Here is a 22,623-nt window from a genome sequence, read left to right as displayed (position 1 = left end):
CCGACAACCGTTTTGCTGGGCCGCGACTCCGCAGTTCAGTGCCCTAAATTTAGTGCCTGGAGCTTAGTACGCGCAATTAACCTGGGCCGGGAGCTTGGACCGTGGATTGCGCCAAGGGGAGTTCTCCACGCTGAGTTAAATTGATCCAAAACGAAACGTCCTTTTTTGTCTTCCCAGATTTGCCCAACGTGATCTCCCGCTCCTATGTCTGTCTGCTTGTTTGAATAAATTGTTGGGCTTGACATGTTAGTGTGAGGCATTTTACCTGCAGGTCCTTTGACGTACGATGTATAGATCGGCCTAGTTCCACCCCCGATCTTTTTCAACTCGATCCGTCTGATGTTTACGTCGCTCGCTTGGTTTCCGATCTTTCACCAGGACTGTCAAAACTTCCAGACGAGACTCATCTTTTACGAAAAGCCGTGAATGACCAACAGGACATAGTCAGGCAATAACGGAATTTTTTGGCGGTAGCTACGCTCGCCTGGTACCCTTATCTGAAGGGGCGTGAGCCATGCGACAAGGGGCATCATGGATGGGGACGCCCTCCATCAAGGGGCGGACAGAGTCCCAGCGCATGGCTCTGTTGACTTTCAGCTTGGTTGGACTACAGTGCGTTGGTTTTCCCCGGATCCTTCGATTCCAATATCTACGCCTGGTTGCATGCTTAACTGGCGTTGGATTGAAAAAACTTGTGCTGATTTTACCGTTCTCATGTGCTGCCTTCCGTTCTAAAGGTTCACTTGGGGAATTGAAATGACATGTAATTGCTCACATTTTCCTTGATTTTTTTAATTTTTTATTTTCTATTTTATTTTTATTTTTATTATTTTTTTGGTTCTCATCCGCCGTCTATCTTCCTTTTATGAGTTTATCAGAAGATTTGCTAACAAGTTTCCTGGTATGATTATGATCAGATTGCACGCCGTATCTCCTTCAGCTCGGGTTAACGAAGTCACGCACGTCGCTCGTATGGATAGCTGGCCCGCTTTCGGGCTTAATAATGCAGCCGTTGGTTGGAGTAATAGCTGATCGTTCGACGTCGAAATGGGGTCGCCGACGACCGTTTATGATCGGGGGTTCTCTGGTAGTTGCGCTCTGTCTCTTCGTGCTCGGATGGACAACCGAGATTGTTTCGATCTTTATAAGCGATACACAATTGGTACGTCGTCGGATTCGACCCTGCATTAAGACTAGGGTTTTACTTTGAAAGTCTCCTTGAACAATGCTGCATGTATTTGATGCCGATTGTGCGGAAGCTAACCAACAAGTAGAGAAAGTCAGTGACGATAATGGTAGCGGTTTTAAGCATTTATGCCACTGACTTCGCCATAAATGTTGGTGCGTATAATCCTTTAAACTTTGTTTCGACGTATTCTAATTCTGTCGAACAGTTCAGGCATGTTGCCGGAGTTTAATAGTGGATACACTGCCCATCCCCCAGCAGCAACTGGGGTCTGCTTGGGGTAAGCTCAATTCGCTGATTTGTAACAATGTGAACCTTTGCTCAGTCCTATCACAGCAAGTAGGATGACTGCGGTGGGAAGCCTTATTGGCTATGCAATTGGGTCTGTCGACATGCTGAGCAGATTTGGCACCACGCTTGGAAATACTCAATTCAAGCAAATGACGGTGATAGCTGCCCTGTCACTCATCACAGCAGTATCTGTCACCTCGTACGCCGTTAAAGAGAGAGTCTTATTATCCGTCAGGTTCGTGGAGAACTACCTTGCTCGCTTCAAGTTTCCAATACTAAAACTTCAACCTTTGTAGAGATACGGATAGTCGAGCCGGCGCGATCAAAATACTCTCTCAGCTATTTAGAACCACTTTTAATCTGCCACCTCGAATCAAGGCGATATGCTGGGCGCAATTCTGGGCTTGGATTGGTATGCACGCCCCAGAAAACCCTCCGAGAAACCCTCGCTAATGCTTTTCTAGGTTGGTTTCCATTCCTTTTCTATAGCAGCACCTGGGTTGGAGAGACATATTTTCGATATGAAGTGCCAAAATCTGCCGTTGAACAGTCAAAAGATACACTTGGCGAGGTTGGTCGCCTGGGGAGTCTGTCACTCGTAATATTCTCCATGATTACGTTGGTTAGCTCCGTTGTGCTTCCGTTTGGGGTCCTCTCACCGGAAAACAAAAGAGGGCGATTCACTCCACGGCCGCCTCGGGGTGTCGTCCGTCTCCTCAAAAAGATCGCTTTTGTCCGGCCGGATTTGCAGACAGCGTGGATGATGTCGCACATCATCTTCGCTGCAACAATGATATTCGCGCCATTGGCAAAATCGGTTCGATTCGCGACGTTCCTCGTAGCCATTTGCGGCATTCCATGGGCTGTTACTAGCTGGGCTCCTTTTGCTTTCATGGGAGTTGAAATCAATCGGCTGGCCCTATCCTCTACGTCACGGAATTCCACAGTTACCATGATAACCTCTGCAGGAGCGAGCAACAGACATAGTGCCTACCTACCCCTTGAAACCACGGACGGTAACAATTCCGATCTAGAATTCGATAACGCCAGTGTCCTTCGGCTCAACCACCGTCATGATGGAGACAGCGATTTCGAGAGTGACGTAGAAGACGATGAATCCGCGTCCACTGGCGAATTGGCCGGAATATACCTCGGCGTCCTCAACGTGTACACTACTCTTCCTCAGTTCGTGGGCACGTTTATTAGCTGGATCGTCTTCAGCATTCTAGAACCGAATAGATCATCGACACAGAGCGAACCAGAGCTCAAGGCCAAGGAGACGACCAATTCAAAAGAAGACCAATGGATGAATCTCAATGCTGAGGGACCAAATGGGATTGCGATGTGTTTGTTTATTGGTGCGATATGTGCGATGGTCGCGACCGAAGCCACAAGGAGGTTGAAGCATGTCCGATGAATAGCCCCTTCAAGGCTACGAAGGCTTCTTCAGTATGGTGCTCTACCGATGGGGAACTGTTAAGCCGGTTCCCGTGTTTTAATATACATAACCTGACCACTTGGCCTTACATTCAAGGGCAGGGAGTCCGTACTATTCAAGGTATTTCCCCAGCTATACCTAACCAGCCATCAAGATATAGACTCTTTTTAACAAGACATGTGAGGTCCTCTGATGATTCTATGTGAAATCGCTTTATTCCTTTTTAATGTGAATGTTGAATTTCAATCTCTGAAGCCCACAATATGCTTGTTTTACAGTCATTCTGACGAGAACGCCCTGGGAAAACTGGTATTTTGGATGTACTGTACATTTAATACAACTTACATTCGGAATGTCGTTGCACCCTCGATACTGAGCCGTGACTCGGGATTGGGAGATTCTGGCAAGCAGGTATAAACGGAGCAATCTTCCCGATAGGTTTCACGGATGCGCTTTTTGTTCACCCGAAACTGAGAGAATCTATCATCATCCGCCGACCGGCGGTTCCCAAACGAATCCATGAAGTATAGGCTCGGAAGCCCGTTATCAAAATCAAGCCGGTCTCCTCTTAACGAACTGCTCTAGGTCTTCCTTCGTTGCAACCCCAAGCACGAATTTCCTGCTCGCATCCGTCACCACGGCAAAGTCCTGCTTTTCTCTCTTCTCTCCACCACCCATGTCTCCTTCAAAAAATCTCTCCAATTCCTCTAACGGCGTGTCCATCGTGATAACCTTGTAAACATGCCCTTTCCTTCTGAATCTGTGCATGGCTTTCTCTACGGGATCGGATTCGGTGACGGTGCCATCTTTAAGTAAGGATTTTAACCGCGGGATGCTGAGGTAGCCAAGGAGAGAGCGGGACGTGGAGGAGATTACAGTGAGGTGAGTGTAGTCGCGTTCGTAGGCGGCAAGGAGGGCGGAGGAGATAGAGTCGTGAGGTGAGGTGGAGAGGGCGGGTGGAGGGTCGAGATCTTCTACTGTCGCCTATGGAGTGGCTCGTTAATACTTTTTTTTTCCTTTCTTCTGCGGCTTTACTTCTTGCTGGGCTAAGGAGTAAGGGGAGACGGTGGGTGGGGAGGATCTTACTCCGCGGTATTTATCTGACCATGAAGACTGGGGTTGTGAAGCTGAGGATGAAGGCACCCAATTGGTGGGAGACCTTTCGCGTTTGTATGCTTCGCTTGCGGATATGTAGGAAGTCATTGCTCGTTTCTATTATTCCAAGAACAACTGATCGTGTTTGCTATTGAGAGAATAACATGCCCCTCCTAAGGTTGGCGGGGTGTTTAACAAGCAGGGAGTTCACAAATGAAGTCCCAGGAAGCGTAATAGAGACCAGGACCGGGCGTGAAGTGTGCAAGAAGCAACAGTCTCAATGTCCTTAGAGCAAGACGACATAGAATGCCAGCATCTCGAGTCAACACGCAGCGTCACCGTCGCTATTCCGTGGACGAGCACCACCATTACATAAACAATGATGCCAAGAATTGCGGATGAGGACGGCGTTCCCTATGTGGCCTAGCGCCCCTTCCAACCTTTCCCGAAATTCAGAAGCAACTCCCGAACTCCGCCTAACCTCATCTACATCAGCCTTTGTCCCCGTTGCTGACATTTAGGCCGCAGCAATATTATTTCTTGAACCAGCAGGTCTCTTGCTGAACTGGCTGTGTTGGCGAGTGTCTTGTTCATTGGCCCCACGCCTAGAGCTTTACTCTCGGATATTAGATTACCCTAACGCCCATTGTCTTTCCGGTTACCCGGTAGGCCGTGGACGTCATCATAACAAACCCAACTCCACAGGAGTTCATTGCAATCTTGCTTGACTGAGAGGGCGATATCAAGGCTTTAATTGCCAGTATCATACCTAGTGAGATTATGCTTACCACTTTCCTCACATGATCCTGGACTTTTGCAATACCACGACTCCGCACTTACACCAATATGATCAGTTCCTGGGGATCTCAGCTTATTAACTGTTTTTAGATCAATTTACACCTAGTCTGGGCGCTTGACGCACATTACGTACAAAATGCCTTCAGTCTTCCCTTCGCGAGACACTCTCGCCAGCGCTTTTGCGTCGAGATACGGACTCAAACAGGAAAAGAAGCCGGCAGAGGTCCAGCCGGCGTCTGTTCCTAAGAGGCGTCTCTTTCCAGCATGGAGTGCTGTGGACGATGTCAAACACAAGGCTGAAGCTGTGGGACACGCTGCAGCCCAGGAATTTGATAAAGCTAGCCAGAAGGCGCAAGCTAAGACTGGCAAGATCGAGCTGCATTCCCCAAAGTATTATGCGGCCTGTACCTTTGGAGGATTACTCGCTTGCGTGAGTATAAACCAAGGCCAAATTTTAGCCTGACCAATTTTTTTTTTTTTTCCTGCCGCGTTCTTATTTTCAAATTATGCATGTTCTATCGAACTTATATTGGGCTATATAATATTTCAGGGCTTGACGCATACTGCTGTGACTCCGTTGGATCTGGCAAAATGCCGCCTTCAGGTGGACCCTACCATGTATAAGGGTAACTTCGATGCGTGGAGAAAAATTGGCCGCGCTGAAGGGATTCGCGGTATATTCACTGGTTGGGGTCCAACCTTGAATGGATATTCCGTACGTTATGCTCTCCCATAGCCGAAAGCCCACGGGGTTTGGCAACATTCTTATCCATCTCTCAAACAGGCGCAAGGAGCGTTCAAGTACGGCGGCTATGAATTTTTCAAGAAATTCTACTCTGATCTCCTTGGGGAGGACGCCGCTATCCGATGGAGAACATCTGTTTATTTAGCTGCTAGCGCATCGGCAGAACTTATCGCGGACGTCGCACTCTGTCCGTTCGAGGCTGTCAAAGTGCGAATGCAAACGACAATCCCACCATTTGCCAAGACCACATTTGGCGGAATCTCCCACGTCGTTGGCAAGGAAGGTGTAGCAGGGTAAGATGAACCATTGCTCTAACGTAGAAAATTATTGTGTCTCTAATGAGGTTCCCTCGAGCTAGCCTGTACAAGGGCCTGTACCCACTTTGGGGTCGTCAAATTCCCTATACAATGATGAAGTTCGCCTCCTTCGAACGAATCGTGGAAATGATCTATAATCGACTTCCAGGCCAGAAGTCTGACTACAATAAGGGGGCACAAACTGCTGTTGCGTTTACTGGTGGTTATCTCGCTGGTATTCTCTGCGCTGCTGTGTCTCACCCTGCCGATGTCATGGTCAGCAAGCTCAATGCCAATCGATTGCCCGGGGAAGCCTTCGGTACAGCGATGAGTCGAATCTACAAGGATATCGGATTCAAAGGGTTGTGGAACGGTCTTCCTGTCAGAATTGTCATGATTGGCACATTGGTGAGTAAAGCCTGCCCCGAGCTCTATTTCCGAAGTAAATCTAACTATTGTTCTACAGACTGGTCTCCAATGGATGATGTATGCGTTTCTTTCTGCAGCCCCCTCCTCTGTGTTTCAAGAACATGCTGACAGACCGCAACAGCTACGATTCATTCAAGATCTTTATGGGTCTCCCAACCACTGGCGGCCCGAAGGAGACGAAAAAGCATTCCACAGAAGCTTAGAGCTACAACTAGCAATCCTATTATGTTTCTTACTTTTATCTATCGTCGTTTTGTATGTTATTCGAAAAGGTCTTGTAGATATAGCCAACCCCTCTCATACACTTTGCAATTGGTATCTGCATTCCATGTGGTTTTCGTGTCTCTTGTTGGATTATCTTATCGGTAAGATACGGGGTGGGATACCGCTTGATCGTCGTCTCCGATTGGCCGGGAAGGCGACTTTATCTTATCTCCATTCTCTTGGCAAACGCTCATTGGCCCGGAAAGCTCCCTCTGCCCCTAAAGCATTATCGGGCCTGACCGGAGCCTCTCAGACTGCAGTGATAGAGGACTGTTTTTTGCATCTGCGAGATTTCATCATATATTTGTTGAAATTCTAACTGGAACACAGCAAAGACTGAAGATTAGTCCCCGGATATAAAGATCTTGTTTGAGAAGAGCTGAAGGGAACAGTTCTTCCTGCAATTGATATTTATTCGTCATACCCAAGACTCTTCATTCGAATCAAGCAAAACTACATTATCTAAGTCTATATCCTGTACCCATCCCATCCCGCTAAGTCCCAAAAATAGCGATGGGTAAAACGAACAAGCCTACAACCGAGAACCCAGATTATACACTGGTACCTGTCGTGTCTCATGGCCGTGGCGGTATCAATCCCCTGTGTCCTTCAGTTCTATTCATCTCAAAACCATGGGTGAAGCTAACTATGATCTCTCCGGGCACAACAACCTGAAACTGACCTGGCCCCCTTGTGCTTCTCTAGGACAAGGGAATATACACCCCGACAGCACCGTGTACGTATCATACCACAACATGGCTGCGTTAACTTACTGATCTTGATAAAACCTAACAGCTACGCCGACGGCGCCATAACCCGTCAAGGCGAGGAGGGCGATCAAGGAGACGGTGCTTACTCCGTTGGCGTAGGATCCCCTCATTTCCAACTCGTCCCCCCAGTTTCCCGTTTTAATGACAAAATACTCCCTCTCTTACAAACAGCGTGGAGGAGCCGGCAATATTGGCCCGCGCGGTGTAAAACCAACCTCTCAAACACCGCGCGACGTGGACATCATTCCGCCGTTGGCGATACGACCAAGTATGGAGGGTGATTATCATGTTGGTGTAAGTGCTTCTTGTAGCAGCCCTTCCCTCCCCCCTCTCTCTCTCCAAAACCGACCTTCACCTTCGCTTTGTTTCCATTTATTTGGGTGACACATTAACGGCCTTGTATATATAGCGTGGTGGTCTGGGAAACATCTCGCACGGGTTGGATCGGAAGAAGGAAACTCTCCAGCCTGATTTGCCAAGGGTGCAGGAGAGGAAGGATATGGACGTTCAGATTGATCATGATGATTGTACGGGGTTAGCGGATAAGCTGAAGTACAAGATCTTTGGCTGGAGATAATAAGTTGCAGGGACGCACGAGGGCTTAAGTCCCTAGGCGGTTACAATATGCGATTATGAGACAAAGTGGAAATATCCCATTGGCATTGCGAGTTGCAAGTCTCATGGGCTTTTGGATGTTTTAAAATCTTCATATTTTATTAATTTTATTTTTTTGCTAGCTCTGGATAAATTGAATACATGGTTTGGTCGCTAAGAGCAAAAATTACTGACCGTACTCCGTAAAATGATATGATACTGAATATTTGGCCCACATCCATCGTTCCACAGCCGATGTGGCTGATAAATGCTTGAAGAACGTTGAATAAGGTTCTCTGAGAGCCGTGGTTGGAACTGAAGAGCGATTACAAGGGGAGTCTGAGTGTAATCATCAAGACAACACAAGGCGTTCCAAGGAAGGGTGGTAAGGTGAATCACAAAGGGGATCCTAGGGAGATTTGTAAGGCAGATTGCAGGGGAGACTTTGGGTGGCGTTGAGGGAATTAATTAAGGACAAGAATTAAGGGCTAGGAAAGAGGGTTCCAGAGGGGCGCTAGGCCGGGTGTTTTGGAGGTTAATAAGGGGGAGGTTAGGGAGGAACCGTAGGTAGGCACTGTCACAGCTGGGACCATGTCAGCACTTATCCCATGAATGAATTCCCGGTAAATGCATACAGGAAGGACTAGGAAAAAGGGCAACGATGCCCAATCAAACGTGCCATTTGTACATAATCAAAAGAAAAGGCACAGATGCATCTCAAGGAAATATTTCAATTGTTTGTGACTATCGAGACATTTAACGATTGAGAGACCAGCCAAAAAAGCATATGACAAGGAGATGGCACAGTTAGCACACGGCTCGGAATTGAAGCTCGGGAGGAAAAGAGGACATATCTAGTCCAAGACCCATGTATAAATCAGTCGGTCACCCTCAAGGAAGGGGGAGAAAACTTGAGAATCCTAGATGTAGTCTTACACGAACTGCCATCTCATGAGAATCAACTCAGAGCAACTCGAAAAGGTACATCAGTACAGAAAGCAGGAGATTCACTAAAATCGTACTAGTAAGACACAGAAAAACACCCAGCATGTGCTAAAATCGCAAATGTGCGTAAATTCAAATCAATTAATGGGTATGTCAGAAAAATGGGTATCGATCCAACGATCCGAGATCAGTCAGGTACAGGAAATAAAAGAAAAAGAAAAAGAGAAAATAAAAGGCGAACAGACAATAAATGATAAAAAGTGGAAGAATATTGAGATGGCTATTAATCAATACATCGAGAACGAGGCCAGGTAGGACCTCCAATCAATCCAGGTAACTATCTCGAGGCTTCCATATTTTTTGTTAGTTCAGCAACACGGGCACGAATACGTGCCGCTCGCAATTCAATAGCTAAAAGAAGTGAACGTTAGTGGGAGCCTGGATGAGAAATCTATAAGACATTACTGACATTGCTGTGTTGGGTCATCGGTAGTAGGGTTTTCCGGCGCAGTCTTTTTCGGGGTGGGATCTTCAACCACTCCTGCTCTCTCAACAGCATTCTTCCGAATTTGTGCCCAGCGATCCTGGAGTGGCATTGGTTGTTCGCTGGACACAGGGCTAGAAGGAGCTGTACGTCCATTCACTGGGCTGGGTTCAACCGGCTTTTCACTTTGCGGAGGAGTTGGGGACTTCTCGGAGAAAGACTCGGCGGTAGGTGTATCCACAGGCAGGAAAGCAGGCTGGTCAACTATCGGACTCTGGTGGTCAAAATTGGAAAAGTGATGGTCCGCTTCCGCCTGCTCAGCAGTGTTTACGCGGGAAAGATTGTTAAACTCAGCTTCCCGGCGGGATTTCGAGGGACCATCATATGTCTCTGGGGTGGGGTCTGACACGGGCGCTGGTGGAGCAACCGGTGTTGGCTTTCTATCCACAATCGGGGGAGTTGGCGAATTGGGGGTCACAGGGGTAGATGGCTCCTCGGATGACTGCTTTTGGCCATACATCGACAGCCGACGAGCAGCTATCCCCTTGGGAGTCAACGTTCCGGATCGCGAAGGCCGACCTTCAGAGGCAGCAGCTGCAGACGTGCTGTCTACGGAAGACCTGCTGGCTGTCTCCGACTTCTTCTTCGAAAAGAGCGCCTTGAGTCCTGAGGTTCCTGGTCTCTTCTTCAGTTTTCCATGTTCACGTGTGGATTCACCGGACGATCTGGCGATGCCTGGCCAGGGTATGGGAAATGTGCGCTCACCAGTTTCTTGTTTTGGAGGGGCAGGTTCAGCTACTTGCGTTGCCTTTGACCTCTCCGGTTGCACCTCCTTAGAAGGTGGAGGAGGCGGGGCAGCCGATACAGGCTCAGGGACTGCACGGGTCCCGTCCTTCGGTGGGACTTTTGGCTCCTGATCCGTAGTAAAGGTGGAATTAGTGGGAGATTTTCCATTCCAGCCAATATCCAAATTCTCAGCAGGGATACCAGTGCCAGCACGAGTATTGCCAAGGTAAGCTGCCCGGACGGCACTTTTATCATAGTTGCTAGCCCATTTCATCGCATGGGAAGCCTCATTCATGATGGACGGCTGCAGAGTTAGTACAGAGTTGGTCCGAGCCGAGTAAGAGTCGGCCTGCATTGATTTGGTGGCTCTAGCCTGTTCCTCTTCTTGCTCTCTATGTTTTCTCTGAAGTGCGGCAGCTGCTGCCTGGATTCTGGCATGTTGATCCGGTCCAATGCTTGTCCTGCTCATTGGTGCGGTGTTGTTAGTAGATTTATATGGCTCGGCGTTCTTTTTTGCGGCAGATCGGCGCCGAGCCAACCGCCCTTTTCTTGTCCTGAAACCGAAAAAGCTCTTTTTCTCAACAATATAGGCGCCAGCATCAGGTTCTGGTGCTGCTCCTTTCACCTGTTCCTCCAAGATAAGCCACTTGCCACCAGCGATGATGGTCTCAAGTAGAGCACAACGTCCGAAGACTGCTTTGCGTGAGGCAGGCTCTTCACCAGCCAAACTGCTGATCCAAACCCACCAGAATGAATCATCAAGATCTAGGATAGAAATGCTTGCCAGCTCACCTGGGTCAAGTGTTGATTCCTGGTCAAATGAGCGCTTGTGGGATTGGGAACTTTGTCCACGCACAGTTTGGATTGGTGGAAGAACCTTATCTGGCGGCAAGAGAAGAGGAGCGCGGCTTCTATTTTGCTGTTCGTCCGTAAATCCAGTTGACAAGAAATCAGCCCACGAGGGCGTAGTTGGACGACCTAGGTCAGCGGTACGCGAAGCCGGAGCTGACCTTAAACCAACTTGCGGTGGCTTTCCAAAGGATGGGAGCTCTTCATCTTCTGATTCCTCGATAGAGCCTCCAAATCCAATGTCTTCGAAACGCGACCATGAAGCATCCCGCAAGCTTGTGGATGCTTTGGTCGTTGACACCTCCGATTGGTTTGTGGTTGAAATGCATCGTAAGACGCGGCGACATTCATCGCTTAATGCGTGAGCTGGATCTTCGAAGCCTGCAAAGCTCTTCAAGACGGTGTCGCTATCGCGGTATTCAAAATTCTTTGCCCGCCGTAGTAAGGCAAAGGGAGTAGGGGAAACTGTATCGACGATCATAACAACCTTTGTCGTCTGAGTTTGGAGCAAGGACGGTGATTCTGGAGGGTACTCTGTCCCTTGAACCAACGTTTGGAGGGATAATGGGAGAGTAGCGATGCCATTTGTGCCACGGATTGAATCAGGGGAGAGAGAGCGCAGATAGGCGAAAAATAAGTGACTAGTCGCATCGGCAGCACTATAAAATAAACTTGTCAACACCGCCAGCACAGAGAGCCGAATGAACAAGGAATCTTACTTTGTCCATGTTTTATAGCTTGCTTCAAATCCTTTTCCTGCGTCGGTGTGCTCGAAAGCCCACCAGCCAGCGTATCTCGAAAGTTTTCGACCGCCTAAACCGTTCTTCTTCCCATGAGCTGCAATAGCGGCTAGAAGGTCAAAGAAATCGAAAATAATTTTAGTTCTAGCGTCCGAGTCCACGCTGATCGGAATAAATGTCGAGAATGCATCACGGGCGAGTTGTGAATCTACGAGACGTCAATCCATTGGTCGATGGCGAGGAGGAGATTTGAGTTCTGGAAGCCTATACCTTGTTCACCAACTTTAAAGAGTTCATAAGCTTCCCACGTTACTATACCTCCAGGAAGTCTACTCCAGCACCATTTCATAACACTGCAAAGGACCTAGGGAATGATGCTCAGCCATTTCTGATTCCAACGCGACGATACGGTATATTCATTTCAAAATTAACGCACCATTGGCTCCGTTAAACGTAACTCTTGCATGAGATTGTCACCTCGTAATAACGCGGCTCTTTCGGGTGGTGGGTTAAAATAATTACGGACGAATGTACGAGCAGCGCTAGGATCTGACGTCGGGCGAAATGGGAGCAGTAAAAATGGAGTGTCAAGAGCTATTCCAGTAGAAAGCAGTGAGCACCATTCGTCAGAACACATGCAAGATGCAAGCTGAATATATAACCCTTACCTCTGGCCTTCAATTCCTGTGTACATCCTCGCAATAGCTCCTGTACTTCCTCAGGATTGACTTCTGTGCGAAGCCATGCGTCCGTCCATTGGGGCTTCGCCGGCCCAGCAACGCTGGCTCCATTCTGCTTTTTCTTGCTACCTCCATCCTTTCGGAAAACTCGCGCAAAGAAAGACATTGTTCTGGGTAAAAGGGTTAGACCTCTCCTGTGATGGGACGTCGGACCTTGTCACGTTTCGCGGAGATAAGGCGTAGCGAATGTGGCTCGACCCGTGAATAGCTCGGGCTCGCTGTGATTCTCAAACGCTGACGTCCTTTTAATCAAACCGACGGCTCGACGATGTCCAAGTGGGGTACCAAGAAGGAGTAGTCTTCGAGGAGACGGGCGGTCAAAGGCCAAAGCTTTGGACAGGCACCTATGCGTGAGGGGAAAGAAAAAAAAAAAAAAAAACTGTCGCGACCTCAGAGACCGTCGGTCGGGAATTAAAGGGGGGGTGCGTGTATCGGGGCGACGGTTCCAATCAGCGGGAGGCTGTATGATCTGTGCATGGACAAGGCTTGTTAGAGTTATTTACTGAACGAAGGGAACATTTTAAAGGCAGATATCAGGACCAACCGAGTCAATGTGTCGCCCAAAGTCGGCTGCCCTGCCTAGTGCTGTTTCAACATGCAGGCAGGAGATGCATACGGGGAGAAAAGAAGTACGAGCGGAAAAAAAGACAAAAAGGAAAAAAGAGCGACGGGCAAAGGAAGAAACTGACAAATGAATGTGAAGAGGACGAAAAGAAACGCGGCCCTGGTCGTGCAGGTCTTAAACCGGCGGGATAATCGAATTGAAATGATAATCAGGGAGGACAAGGAAAAGGAAAAAGAGAGAAAAAAGGAGTTGAAGCCGTTTCAGAGGAAACACGTCGCTGAAGGATCTTGACTTGGCAGGGAAAGGCGAGCAGACTAGGCCGTTCAGGGGCTGCGATGTCGCCCACCCGCCCAATGACAGCCGGCGGCCGCGTTCCTCTGCCCAAAAAGCAATTATAGTGATTTTCCCAGGCCAATGGCTCGTCCTGCGAGCCGGAGAAAATGCAGACCTCGCCCTCTGTGTCTGCCCTCCTGCCCTTCTACCTGCGGGTTGTCTAGGTTCCTGGACGCTGCGCCCACATCTCCCCTCCGTCGCTCGCCACGCACAGAGCAGCCGAGAAGCTTCTTGCTTGTCGCCCCCCCCCGGCCTTAGCTTCATGGAATACGGGCCATCGCACGGGAGTCTAACCTTGAAATTCGGGCGTGAATGTACCATGGTTGACCTCTGCACAACAACCTTTGCTCTGGCTGATCCATCAATGTCAATGGCTACGGACCTCTCTCCGTCCAGCATTTTACAAAGACTCTTTCGCATGTTCTCCCCAACCTTGATGACACTGGCATGCGCTTCGTCCGGGCTCCTTTGTTCGCCCCAAGCAGCTCAAGGACAAGAAAGAAATTCTGAAGCTAAGGTTTTAGGCTCTGCCCGGGGTACATAAGGCTCATGCACGCGCCGTTCATTCAAGATAGTCGAATCATGAATACCGGACGTTTCGTGGCTTTTTTCTTCTTGCCTGCCTTCAAACGACGACGACAGGTCCGTCCTTTGGGACATGACCGCGTCCTATTTAACTACCCAAGACCCAGCCCCTGGGCGTCCACATAAGTGACAGGGGCGGTGATAACCACATGGGTGTTACCTTTAACAACTCCCCGGCCTATTTAGCTCCGCATGCCACATGGCCGTGGCGGGGGCAAAGCCAATTTGGTTTGGTATTTTTGGAAAAGCCAGACACTCTTTGGAAATCTGGCCCTGCAGGAATCTTCACATCTACGGAGCGTCGCACTGACATTTCGCTCTGTCAAAGTGCTCGACGTTTCCTGGGTGAGTCGAGGCCTGGTAGGCATATTTTCATGATCTGTGCAGATGCTGGCCGCCCGAATGTCCACTGAGTGCACGAAATCGGTTCTCAAATCGTCCGAGGCCGGTGTCACTGTGACATCTCGTCGATCACGGCTTCTTTTGGAAAACACCGTGGAAAACCGTTGGTCATGGCTGTTAATGCTCTCTACCTATAATGTGGTTCATGTCTATACTAACTAGTGGATATTCCTCTCCGCCAATAACCTTCCCGATTCGTCTCAGCGGATACTCGTAGGGTTTCAAGTTTTGGGATATGATTTTGATGAGCCTTCTCCGTCCCCAGCCAGACATAAGCGCCAGTCGAAATTTCCGACACATCAGTACCCTCTGGTCGGAGCACCCAAGGAAAAGCTATTCCAGTACTTCTTAGCTTTGTGGCTGGAAACGGCCAGCAGTTCCAAACGCGCACGACTATTGAACCCAGACAGACTTTCATAATACTCGATTCAGTTTATTTTGGATTGTCGGTAATAAAAGCTTGCTAGCGTTGTCTTAACGTTAAGAATAGCAGTTCTCGCAGCACAAGAATAGAAAGGAATTCTATTATTTTGTAGCATTACCAGCAAGAAACCGCACATAAATATTGTAACTCACATATCCTCGGAACGCAACCCAATTTTCATCTCGCAATTGCAAGCCGTAAATTCATGACGCGAATAAAAGCAACAAAAGGGGGAAGAGGGGGAGGGGATAAAAAGGAAAAAAGGTAGAAATGACTCGGAGGAATAGGTCGTAACCTCAACTTCATCGCTTATCTTCTTGCCTTCTCCCTCTCCACCTCATACATAAAGTCAAAGTATGGCTTATCAAAATGATGTACACGGACATATCCGTCTTCTCCGCCAGATGCATAGCCAGTGCCGGCTGGATGCACAGCAATCGTGTTGAGGGGACCGAAGTGACCTCGCACGCGGCCAATCTCGTCCTCGAAAATCTTGTGGTAGAATCGGGCCTCGAATTTTCCTTGCCTGGCTGATGTGGTTGTGACATCCATGGCGGCTTGACCACCACCGAGAATGACAAAGTCTTTTTTTGGGGTTATGGCGGCGGTGTTGAGGGGAGTATCAGCGACAAAAGTTTTCATGACTTGGAGGTCTCGGCAGGAGATGATCTGGCACTTATCAGCAAAGGAATTTCCATAACGATAAAGGTAGCAGGGCTATAGGGATTTTTAACGTACTTTGGCGGATTTGTCTTTTGAGGCGGTAATGAAATAAGTTCTATCGGCAGAGAATTGCAGGTCGTTGATTTGATAGTCAAATTCGTGCGCTTGAACATTTTGGAGTTGTTCGCCGGTCTGCTTCGAGTCAGTAAACGCCCTGTATGCAAAACATAAAGTCAACATGCGATGGATTTCTCACCTTTGAGTCATACTGGCTTACACTGCCATCCTCATGACCCGCGATAATGTATTTTCCCAAGAAACTCCATCCCGCGACGGTAGCTTTGCTCTGTTCACAAGTAATCTTCAAGCTAGGTTCGTCGGTCTGGTCGTCCAGATTATTACCCTCTCCGTCTCCGTACCGCACATCAAACACAACGATTGTGCCCAAGTAACCCATACGCTTCTCCGTGACCGCGAGTAATCTCGACCCATCGGGGCTGAACTCGACCCTCTTCACCGCAGTTGGAAAATCCCACACCTTCACACACTCGCCAGACTTTGCATTCCATAGGCGAACCGTATTGTCTGCAGCACCTGTTGCCAGAAGAACCGTGCCGGGGCTGACGTCGACGGTCCAGAGCGCACCTTGATGTCCGTGATAAGTTCCTAGTCTCTCACCGTTCGCCGAGTACCACGCGCATAGGATCTTGTCTTTCGCAACAGAGAAAAGGAGATCGCCGTCATGGTTAAATCTTATCTGGTTGAGGGACCGTTCCTACGCAGATATCAGTCTTGCGAGGCCCATATAAAAATCAAGGGGAGGTAGGCCGTCACTCACATGGCCCTGGAGGAGGATCGGTCTCATTGTCGCTGTCTATAAATTGTTCGGTGTAAAAACGGAACTGCGGGTGAACGGGACTCGTTTTCAGCTTGCTCGGTTTGCTATCTTCGCGGTGCTGTGGGATTGTCAATCCGAGTCGATATCGACCAACGCTGTCTGTGGAGCAACCACACACACACACAGAGTTCGATTTTGATGCCAAGATTTCGCCTGCCCATCGCGAAGTTAAAGTCACGTGAAATTCCCGGATCACGGAGTTATATTGATCCGAGGGGCCACCTGCTACGGCGGGCAGCGGGGACCAACCCTGTAAGGGGGAGCCTAGGGGTTGATAGACACTAGCATAGGTACAGAGTAGGTACTGGAGGATGGATATTCGGCACGAATGAGTGTGACTGCTGTACATGTCGTACTAGACGAAGACGTTTCTGTCCGACGTGTTTTTGGGGAGGACAAAACGTCTCAGCCTGTGGCTCGCAGAAATTTGGTCGCCATTAACTATTCCTACGGACCGACATTCTCTTACGTCCGGTTACAAGCCGATCCCAGGTACGGAGTACGGCTAGCCGATATGCATCCGGGCTAGCAACTGGGGATCCCGAGCGCACCGTTATTGCATATCTGCCCAGCCGAGCGTCTCACAGGTTTCGCAGCATTAAAACGTCTCTGAGGCCAATCACTGCAGTCAGGCTTTTGAAGCAGGTTTAAGACTTCTCGCACCGTGGCTCGCTGCAACGGGATGGTTTTGTGCCATTCATACATCAACTGATGCAGCTGAAAGACAGTTGGCAAGAGCTTGGTTTTAAAGGGGAATGTCCTCTCCCAGTCCCAAGTTCAGAGGTAATACACTTTTATCAGGAACAACTGGACCTCTATGACAAGATATTAGCTTTTAAGCAGGATCTCGTTGAAACTTTGGCAGTTGAGCAGGATGGTTAGGTCCCTGAAGATCGCTGGGAAGAGGTAAAGAAGTCTCATCAGTGTGTTTAAGAGGAGATTATGCGAGCTATGGAGAGTGAGAGGAACCGCGAAGATATAAAAATGATGTGGCCATTTGATGGAGTTAAAGTACGTGCTGATAAGGGATAGGATGTGCGTGATGATGGTCCTAGAGATGAGGTCTTGGTGTTAGAGGTCTTGGTGTTAGAGGTCTTGGTGTTAGAGGTCTTGGTGTTAGAGGTCTTGGAGGTCTTGGAGGTTTTGGTGCTAGCTTCTGTACGGAGTACTGTCTTCTAATATTTTTTTTATTTATATTTTATATCATTCTATGTAATATTTGGAATTCATTCTCTTCTCTAGACTTCTTCTTGTTTTGATGGGGTTTCTCTGGTCTATTTAATTATCTCAGATTAATCCGAAGTATAGAGAGAATCTCCGAGTAGTCCTTCGTCTTATTATCTGTACAGCTTATTATAATTTTGGCATTGTCAGATGCTTGATCTGCTTGCTAAATATATATAATTTGCAGAGATTCAACTTGCTATCTAGCTGTATGCTGAGAAGATGCAAAGATTGACTCACTATCCAGCTGTGTGTCAGAAACCTGCAGAGATTGCATGTACTCCGTATAGATATCTTTCTTAACAGATGTGCGTTTTTAAGTACTTAAAAATCTCACTATCCATAAAGATAGCTACTAAAGATGTTAATTATAAGCCTTAAATAACTAATTAGGCTGTAAAATCAATCCCATACACCCGCTTCTTAGCACAAAGAGCTATAACCTGATGGAGGACTCTACATGCGTGTCCCACCAAGCTATCAAAGGGGGGATTTTGTGTAATCTATGTGGGTCACGTGAGCGAGATGCCAGTTCGATTACTTAACCAGGGCCTCAGCGCGAAAAACGAGTCAAATTAAGTTTGGAATTGAAGAGCTGTGGGCAGGTAAAAAAATTTGCTGGTTTTTGAAAGTCAATTTTTATTTTGAATTTACCAGTTTTCCAAGGCGATAAAACTAAGACATATTGTCCCTTAGAGCCGTGGTGCGCGGATGGTCAATTTGCAAACCCGTATGTACAAGGCGGGAGTGCAGAGCCTATCGCGGTCAGCACCAGAGAAGATCCCGAGGGTCATGCACAGGCGGCCCAGCTCTCTGCTAATAAAACGCCGACTTCCATTTCTACCCCGCCATGAGTATCCCCTTGCCCACCATCGAACGATCACCTGCTACAACCTACGAGCAAACGGTTCTCGAAATTCTATTGCCACAACAAATCCAGCAAACGAACGTTCTCTCGGACTAAATTCCTCTTCGACATTCTCCGAGAGTTTGGGTACTTACTCACGGCCTCAACTTTCCCTAACTCCGCCCCTCTATAGCACCCCGCTTTGCGCGCAGCGCTTCTTTGCTTCAAGCTCAGTGAACATGGCCGGCACGAAGATTGACGGCACGGCGATAGCGAAAGGTATTCGTGAGAGGCTCAATGCCGAAATTCGGAAGACACAGGAGTCGAATCCAAGATTCAACCCGAGCCTGGTGATTTTCCAGGGTAAGTTTACCCCTTCTCCCGGATATCCTGTGGAATGATTGTCGAAGCTAATACTTAAATGATTGTAGTCGGTGACAGATCGGATTCAAGTATGTTCAAAACATTCTAGGATCGATTGCATGCTAACATCCCGTAGGTACCTATGTCCGCATGAAGCTCAAGGCTGCGGAGGAGGTAAGAAGGCCAATACACCCAAGATGCAAAATGAATATGGTCAGAACTAACAAAAGGTTTTTGTGAGTTTAGGCGAATATTCTTTGCAGACTTGCCAAATTCCCAGAAGAAATTACCGAAACAGAGCTGATCCAGGAAATTACCAACGCAAACAACGACCCTTCGGTACACGGAATTTTGGTGCAATTACCCCTCCCCAATCATCTTTCTGAACATACAGTCACGTCAGCAGTCTCGAATGAGAAAGACGTGGATGGCTTTGGCGCGATCAACATTGGAGAATTGGCAAAGCGGGGAGGCAAGCCACTCTTTGTCCCTTGCACACCGCAAGGGATCATGGAACTTCTACGCTCAAGCGGCGTAAATCCGGCTGGGAAGAATGCCGTTGTCCTTGGGCGGAGTGATATCGTCGGCAGCCCCGTTAGTTATCTGCTAAAGAACGCTGATGCCACCGTGACTGTCTGCCACTCGAAAACGAAGAATCTCCCTGAAGTCATCAAAGAAGCCGATATCCTAGTCGCAGCCATCGGAAAGGCAGAGTTCGTTAAAGGAGAGTGGCTTAAGCCCGGTGCCGTCGTTATCGATGTTGGAACGAACTTCGTTCCCGACGCATCTAAAAAATCAGGTCAGCGCCTTGTGGGCGACGTTGAGTTCGGATCCGCCGTAGAGGTGGCTTCTCAGATCACTCCAGTACCTGGGGGCGTCGGGCCGATGACAGTCGCGATGCTTCTTCAAAATGTGGTGAATTCAGCCAACGCGTCTTTTGAGAGGCTCAAGGATAGACGGATTTCTCCTTTGCCCATCAAACTCCAGAACCCAGTTCCGTCTGATATTGCCATCTCTCGTGCACAACGTCCAAAAGCAATTTCTCAAGTGGCTGCCGAGATTGGAATTGCTCCCCATGAACTTGAGCCATATGGCCATACAAAGGCAAAGGTAAGCCTAGACGTCTTATCGAGACTATCCCATCGCCGTAATGGACGATATGTCCTCGTTTGTGGCATTACTCCAACTCCTCTGGGAGAAGGCAAATCGACCACCACAATGGGACTTACTCAAGCTTTGGGTGCCCATCTCAATAGAATTGTTTTTGCAAATGTCCGGCAACCGAGTCAAGGTCCGACTTTCGGTATCAAGGGTGGTGCCGCGGGTGGTGGCTACAGTCAAGTTATTCCCATGGATGAGTTCAACCTCCATTTGACTGGCGATATTCACGCTATCACAGCAGCCAATAACCTTCTTGCTGCCGCTCTCGAAACCAGAATGTTTCATGAGTCTACGCAGAGCGATGCTGCTCTCTACAGACGCTTGGTCCCGACCAAGAAAGGAAAGAGAGAATTCCAGCCTATCATGTTCCGAAGACTGAAGAAGCTGGGTATTGACAAGACTGATCCTAACGAATTAACGGGAGAGGAGGTTCACCGGTTTGCTCGCCTGGACATTGATCCTGATACGATTACATGGCGCCGCGTGTTGGATGTCAACGATCGACATCTCCGAACCATCACTGTTGGCCAAGCAGCAACTGAAAAGGGCCATACAAGACAAACTGGATTTGACATCTCAGTTGCAAGTGAATGCATGGCCATTTTAGCCCTTAGCAACGACCTTGGCGATATGCGAGAGCGTCTTGGGAGAATGGTGGTTGCGACCTCCAAGAATGGAGATCCTGTTACTTGTGATGACATTGGAGTTGGAGGCGCATTGACAGCCCTGATGAAGGATGCAATCAAACCAAACCTCATGCAAAGTCTGGAGGGCACACCGGTCTTTGTCCACGCCGGTCCATTCGCCAACATCAGTATCGGGGCTAATTCCGTTGTAGCGGACAAGCTCGCGCTCAAATTGGCGGGTACCGAGCCTGATGAAGACCATGAAGCTAAGACTGGCTTTGTTGTCACTGAAGCTGGATTCGACTTCACCATGGGTGGCGAGCGTTTCTTCAACATCAAATGCCGCTCTTCCGGCCTTGTCCCAGATACCGTCGTTATCGTGGCTACTGTGCGCGCTCTCAAGGTTCACGGCGGTGGACCCGACATCACTCCTGGTGCACCACTTCCAGAAGCCTACAGAAATGAGGACATCGAGCTTCTCCGACGAGGTTGCATCAACCTGAAGAAACATATTGAGAACGCAAAACAATATGGCATCCCCGTTGTGGTCGCCATCAACAAATTCGAGACCGATACGGAGGCTGAGATGGCTGTTATCCGCGAGGAAGCCATCGCTGCCGGAGCCGAAGACGCAATTCCAGCTAACCACTGGGCCGAAGGCGGTGCGGGAGCCGTTGAGCTCGCAAAGGGTGTCATCATGGCCAGCTCCAAACCCAAGGACTTCAAACTTCTCTACAGCCTCGAAGGCACGATCCAAGAGCGGATCGAAAAGATCGGCCAGCTCATGTACGGTGCGGACAAGGTTGAGTTCAGCGAACTCGCCCAGAAGAAGGTGGACACATACACAAAACAAGGGTTTGGCAATCTGCCCATCTGCATCGCAAAGACACAGTATTCATTGAGTCACGATCCTAGCCTCAAGGGTGCCCCAACTGGATTTACAGTGCCAATCAGAGATGTGCGATTGGCAGTGGGGGCTGGATACTTGTGAGTATTTCACATCTCCCCAAAATTTCCATCTTATCAATCCGCTAACGCACTCCTTCCAGGTATGCTTTGGCGGCCGATATCCAGACCATCCCTGGTCTTCCCACCGCCCCAGGCTATCTCAATGTCGACGTTGATGCCGAAACCGGCGAAATTGACGGACTTTTCTAAACCCCGTTTCTGCTCGACTCTTCATAGCCCTTCCCTCTTTCCCCTGTATTTTTACCTTTCCCTGCATCCGAAATTTTCCCAAAAGAACAAAAAAAAGGAAACAAGGTGACATCTTCCTTTCTCCCTTCAACAGCGCTCATTCTTCCTTTGATATAAGCCTTCGGCGTTTCAGTTTTTTATTGTCATTTTTTTTCTAGGTCCCATTTTCGGGTTGATAGAGCCTGATGGACGTGGCAGTATAGATGGGCAAAAAAGTGTGGCGTGATTTATATGGGCGGCATATCGCGCACCTCTGGGTATTTTCAACAATAAGATTTCAACAGCAATGCATATATGGAATGTAATATCCATACATATATGCAGATAGCTAGCAGATAGATGTTCGACCTGATAGATCCTTTAAAATTCCAAGAGCATTTGTTCAGAAGCTGCGTGTTGAAATCCTGATTTCAAGGTTGAGCCGGGATATGTAAAAGCAACATATTGTCAGCAACCGCTCCAGACCCCCAGAGCGACATGCTCTCGAGGCCGAGGATGCAGCGAAGTAACTGGTTATTGGCCAGTTTCGGAGTCCAGGGGGAAGCGGTTGACCTCACGTCTTTTTTTGTCACGGTTACATCGGCGGGTTCTGAGACGAAAATATCACAGAGTTTATCAGCGATGCTGCAAGGAACAGCAGTCTTGCGGATGATGGATAACTCCGTATCCCATCTCCCTTTTGACCAGTTCGAGCAAGCCACCCCGCTCGCCTTGACGGCTAAACGAGGCAAATTCGGCAAGGAGAGAGAGGGGTAAATTTACCTCGAGACAGGGTCATGTTGCGGTCCCCCCTAGAGGCTGGGCGGTGGGAGAGAGAGAGATTTGAGGAAAGAGTCCCGAGGAGAGGACCATCGGCGGCGGGCTTTTTCTTTTTTTTTTTTTTCT

At 48.6% G+C, this 22,623-nt stretch overlaps 9 protein-coding genes across 9 annotated transcripts; 6 read left to right on the top strand and 3 right to left on the bottom strand.

Annotated features, from left to right (window-relative positions):
* Positions 1-531: 531 nt before the first annotated feature.
* CIMG_07663 (sucrose transporter) lies at positions 532-3,798 on the top strand (the record flags this gene model as incomplete). The annotated part of the gene is made up of 7 exons (XM_001240499.2): positions 532-616; positions 918-1,162; positions 1,275-1,341; positions 1,395-1,466; positions 1,523-1,712; positions 1,774-1,889; positions 1,942-3,798. The coding sequence occupies 7 exons, from the start codon at positions 532-534 to the stop codon at positions 2,892-2,894; spliced, it is 1,728 nt and encodes a 575-aa protein (XP_001240500.2). The 3' UTR covers positions 2,895-3,798.
* Positions 1,944-4,354, bottom strand: CIMG_07664 (cystathionine beta-synthase). The gene is made up of 2 exons (XM_001240500.2): positions 4,002-4,354; positions 1,944-3,899 (listed from the first exon to the last, which is right to left on the bottom strand). Exons 1-2 carry the CDS (start codon positions 4,116-4,118, stop codon positions 3,468-3,470), a joined length of 549 nt encoding a protein of 182 aa, XP_001240501.1. The 5' UTR covers positions 4,119-4,354; the 3' UTR covers positions 1,944-3,467.
* Positions 4,355-4,513: 159 nt separating this feature from the next.
* Positions 4,514-6,588, top strand: CIMG_07665 (mitochondrial phosphate carrier protein 2). The gene is made up of 7 exons (XM_001240501.2): positions 4,514-4,782; positions 4,899-5,238; positions 5,359-5,523; positions 5,593-5,846; positions 5,912-6,257; positions 6,316-6,335; positions 6,400-6,588. The coding sequence occupies exons 2-7, from the start codon at positions 4,945-4,947 to the stop codon at positions 6,479-6,481; spliced, it is 1,161 nt and encodes a 386-aa protein (XP_001240502.1). The 5' UTR covers positions 4,514-4,782; positions 4,899-4,944; the 3' UTR covers positions 6,482-6,588.
* Positions 6,589-7,055: 467 nt separating this feature from the next.
* CIMG_07666 (uncharacterized protein) lies at positions 7,056-7,889 on the top strand (the record flags this gene model as incomplete). Its single annotated transcript, XM_001240502.1, has 5 exons — positions 7,056-7,131; positions 7,248-7,278; positions 7,338-7,407; positions 7,484-7,606; positions 7,722-7,889. 5 exons carry the CDS (start codon positions 7,056-7,058, stop codon positions 7,887-7,889), a joined length of 468 nt encoding a protein of 155 aa, XP_001240503.1.
* Positions 7,890-8,998: 1,109 nt separating this feature from the next.
* Positions 8,999-13,244, bottom strand: CIMG_07667 (morphogenesis protein). Its single transcript, XM_001240503.2, has 8 exons — positions 12,995-13,244; positions 12,379-12,919; positions 12,147-12,304; positions 11,981-12,074; positions 11,690-11,918; positions 10,101-11,629; positions 9,321-10,010; positions 8,999-9,262 (listed from the first exon to the last, which is right to left on the bottom strand). Exons 2-8 carry the CDS (start codon positions 12,554-12,556, stop codon positions 9,189-9,191), a joined length of 2,952 nt encoding a protein of 983 aa, XP_001240504.2. The 5' UTR covers positions 12,557-12,919; positions 12,995-13,244; the 3' UTR covers positions 8,999-9,188.
* Positions 13,245-13,930: 686 nt separating this feature from the next.
* On the top strand, positions 13,931-14,755 carry CIMG_07668 (uncharacterized protein; the record flags this gene model as incomplete). The annotated part of the gene is made up of 3 exons (XM_001240504.1): positions 13,931-13,990; positions 14,120-14,278; positions 14,498-14,755. 3 exons carry the CDS (start codon positions 13,931-13,933, stop codon positions 14,753-14,755), a joined length of 477 nt encoding a protein of 158 aa, XP_001240505.1.
* A 166-nt stretch (positions 14,756-14,921) lies between these two features.
* On the bottom strand, positions 14,922-16,418 carry CIMG_07669 (eukaryotic translation initiation factor 3 subunit I). The gene is made up of 4 exons (XM_001240505.2): positions 16,261-16,418; positions 15,679-16,197; positions 15,498-15,614; positions 14,922-15,428 (listed from the first exon to the last, which is right to left on the bottom strand). The coding sequence occupies exons 1-4, from the start codon at positions 16,285-16,287 to the stop codon at positions 15,069-15,071; spliced, it is 1,023 nt and encodes a 340-aa protein (XP_001240506.1). The 5' UTR covers positions 16,288-16,418; the 3' UTR covers positions 14,922-15,068.
* Positions 16,419-16,648: 230 nt separating this feature from the next.
* Positions 16,649-17,499, top strand: CIMG_07670 (uncharacterized protein; the record flags this gene model as incomplete). The annotated part of the gene is made up of 3 exons (XM_001240506.2): positions 16,649-16,819; positions 17,038-17,103; positions 17,353-17,499. 3 exons carry the CDS (start codon positions 16,649-16,651, stop codon positions 17,497-17,499), a joined length of 384 nt encoding a protein of 127 aa, XP_001240507.2.
* An 882-nt stretch (positions 17,500-18,381) lies between these two features.
* On the top strand, positions 18,382-22,126 carry CIMG_07671 (formate-tetrahydrofolate ligase). Its single transcript, XM_001240507.2, has 5 exons — positions 18,382-18,754; positions 18,823-18,843; positions 18,891-18,928; positions 19,001-21,528; positions 21,591-22,126. The coding sequence occupies exons 1-5, from the start codon at positions 18,631-18,633 to the stop codon at positions 21,697-21,699; spliced, it is 2,820 nt and encodes a 939-aa protein (XP_001240508.2). The 5' UTR covers positions 18,382-18,630; the 3' UTR covers positions 21,700-22,126.
* The last annotated feature ends 497 nt before the right edge of the window (positions 22,127-22,623 follow it).

The sequence above is a fragment of the Coccidioides immitis genome (genome assembly GCF_000149335.2).
Source record: "Coccidioides immitis RS genomic scaffold supercont3.3, whole genome shotgun sequence".
NCBI lineage: Eukaryota > Fungi > Ascomycota > Eurotiomycetes > Onygenales > Onygenaceae > Coccidioides > Coccidioides immitis.
This window is presented reverse-complemented; position numbering and strand designations above follow the sequence as displayed.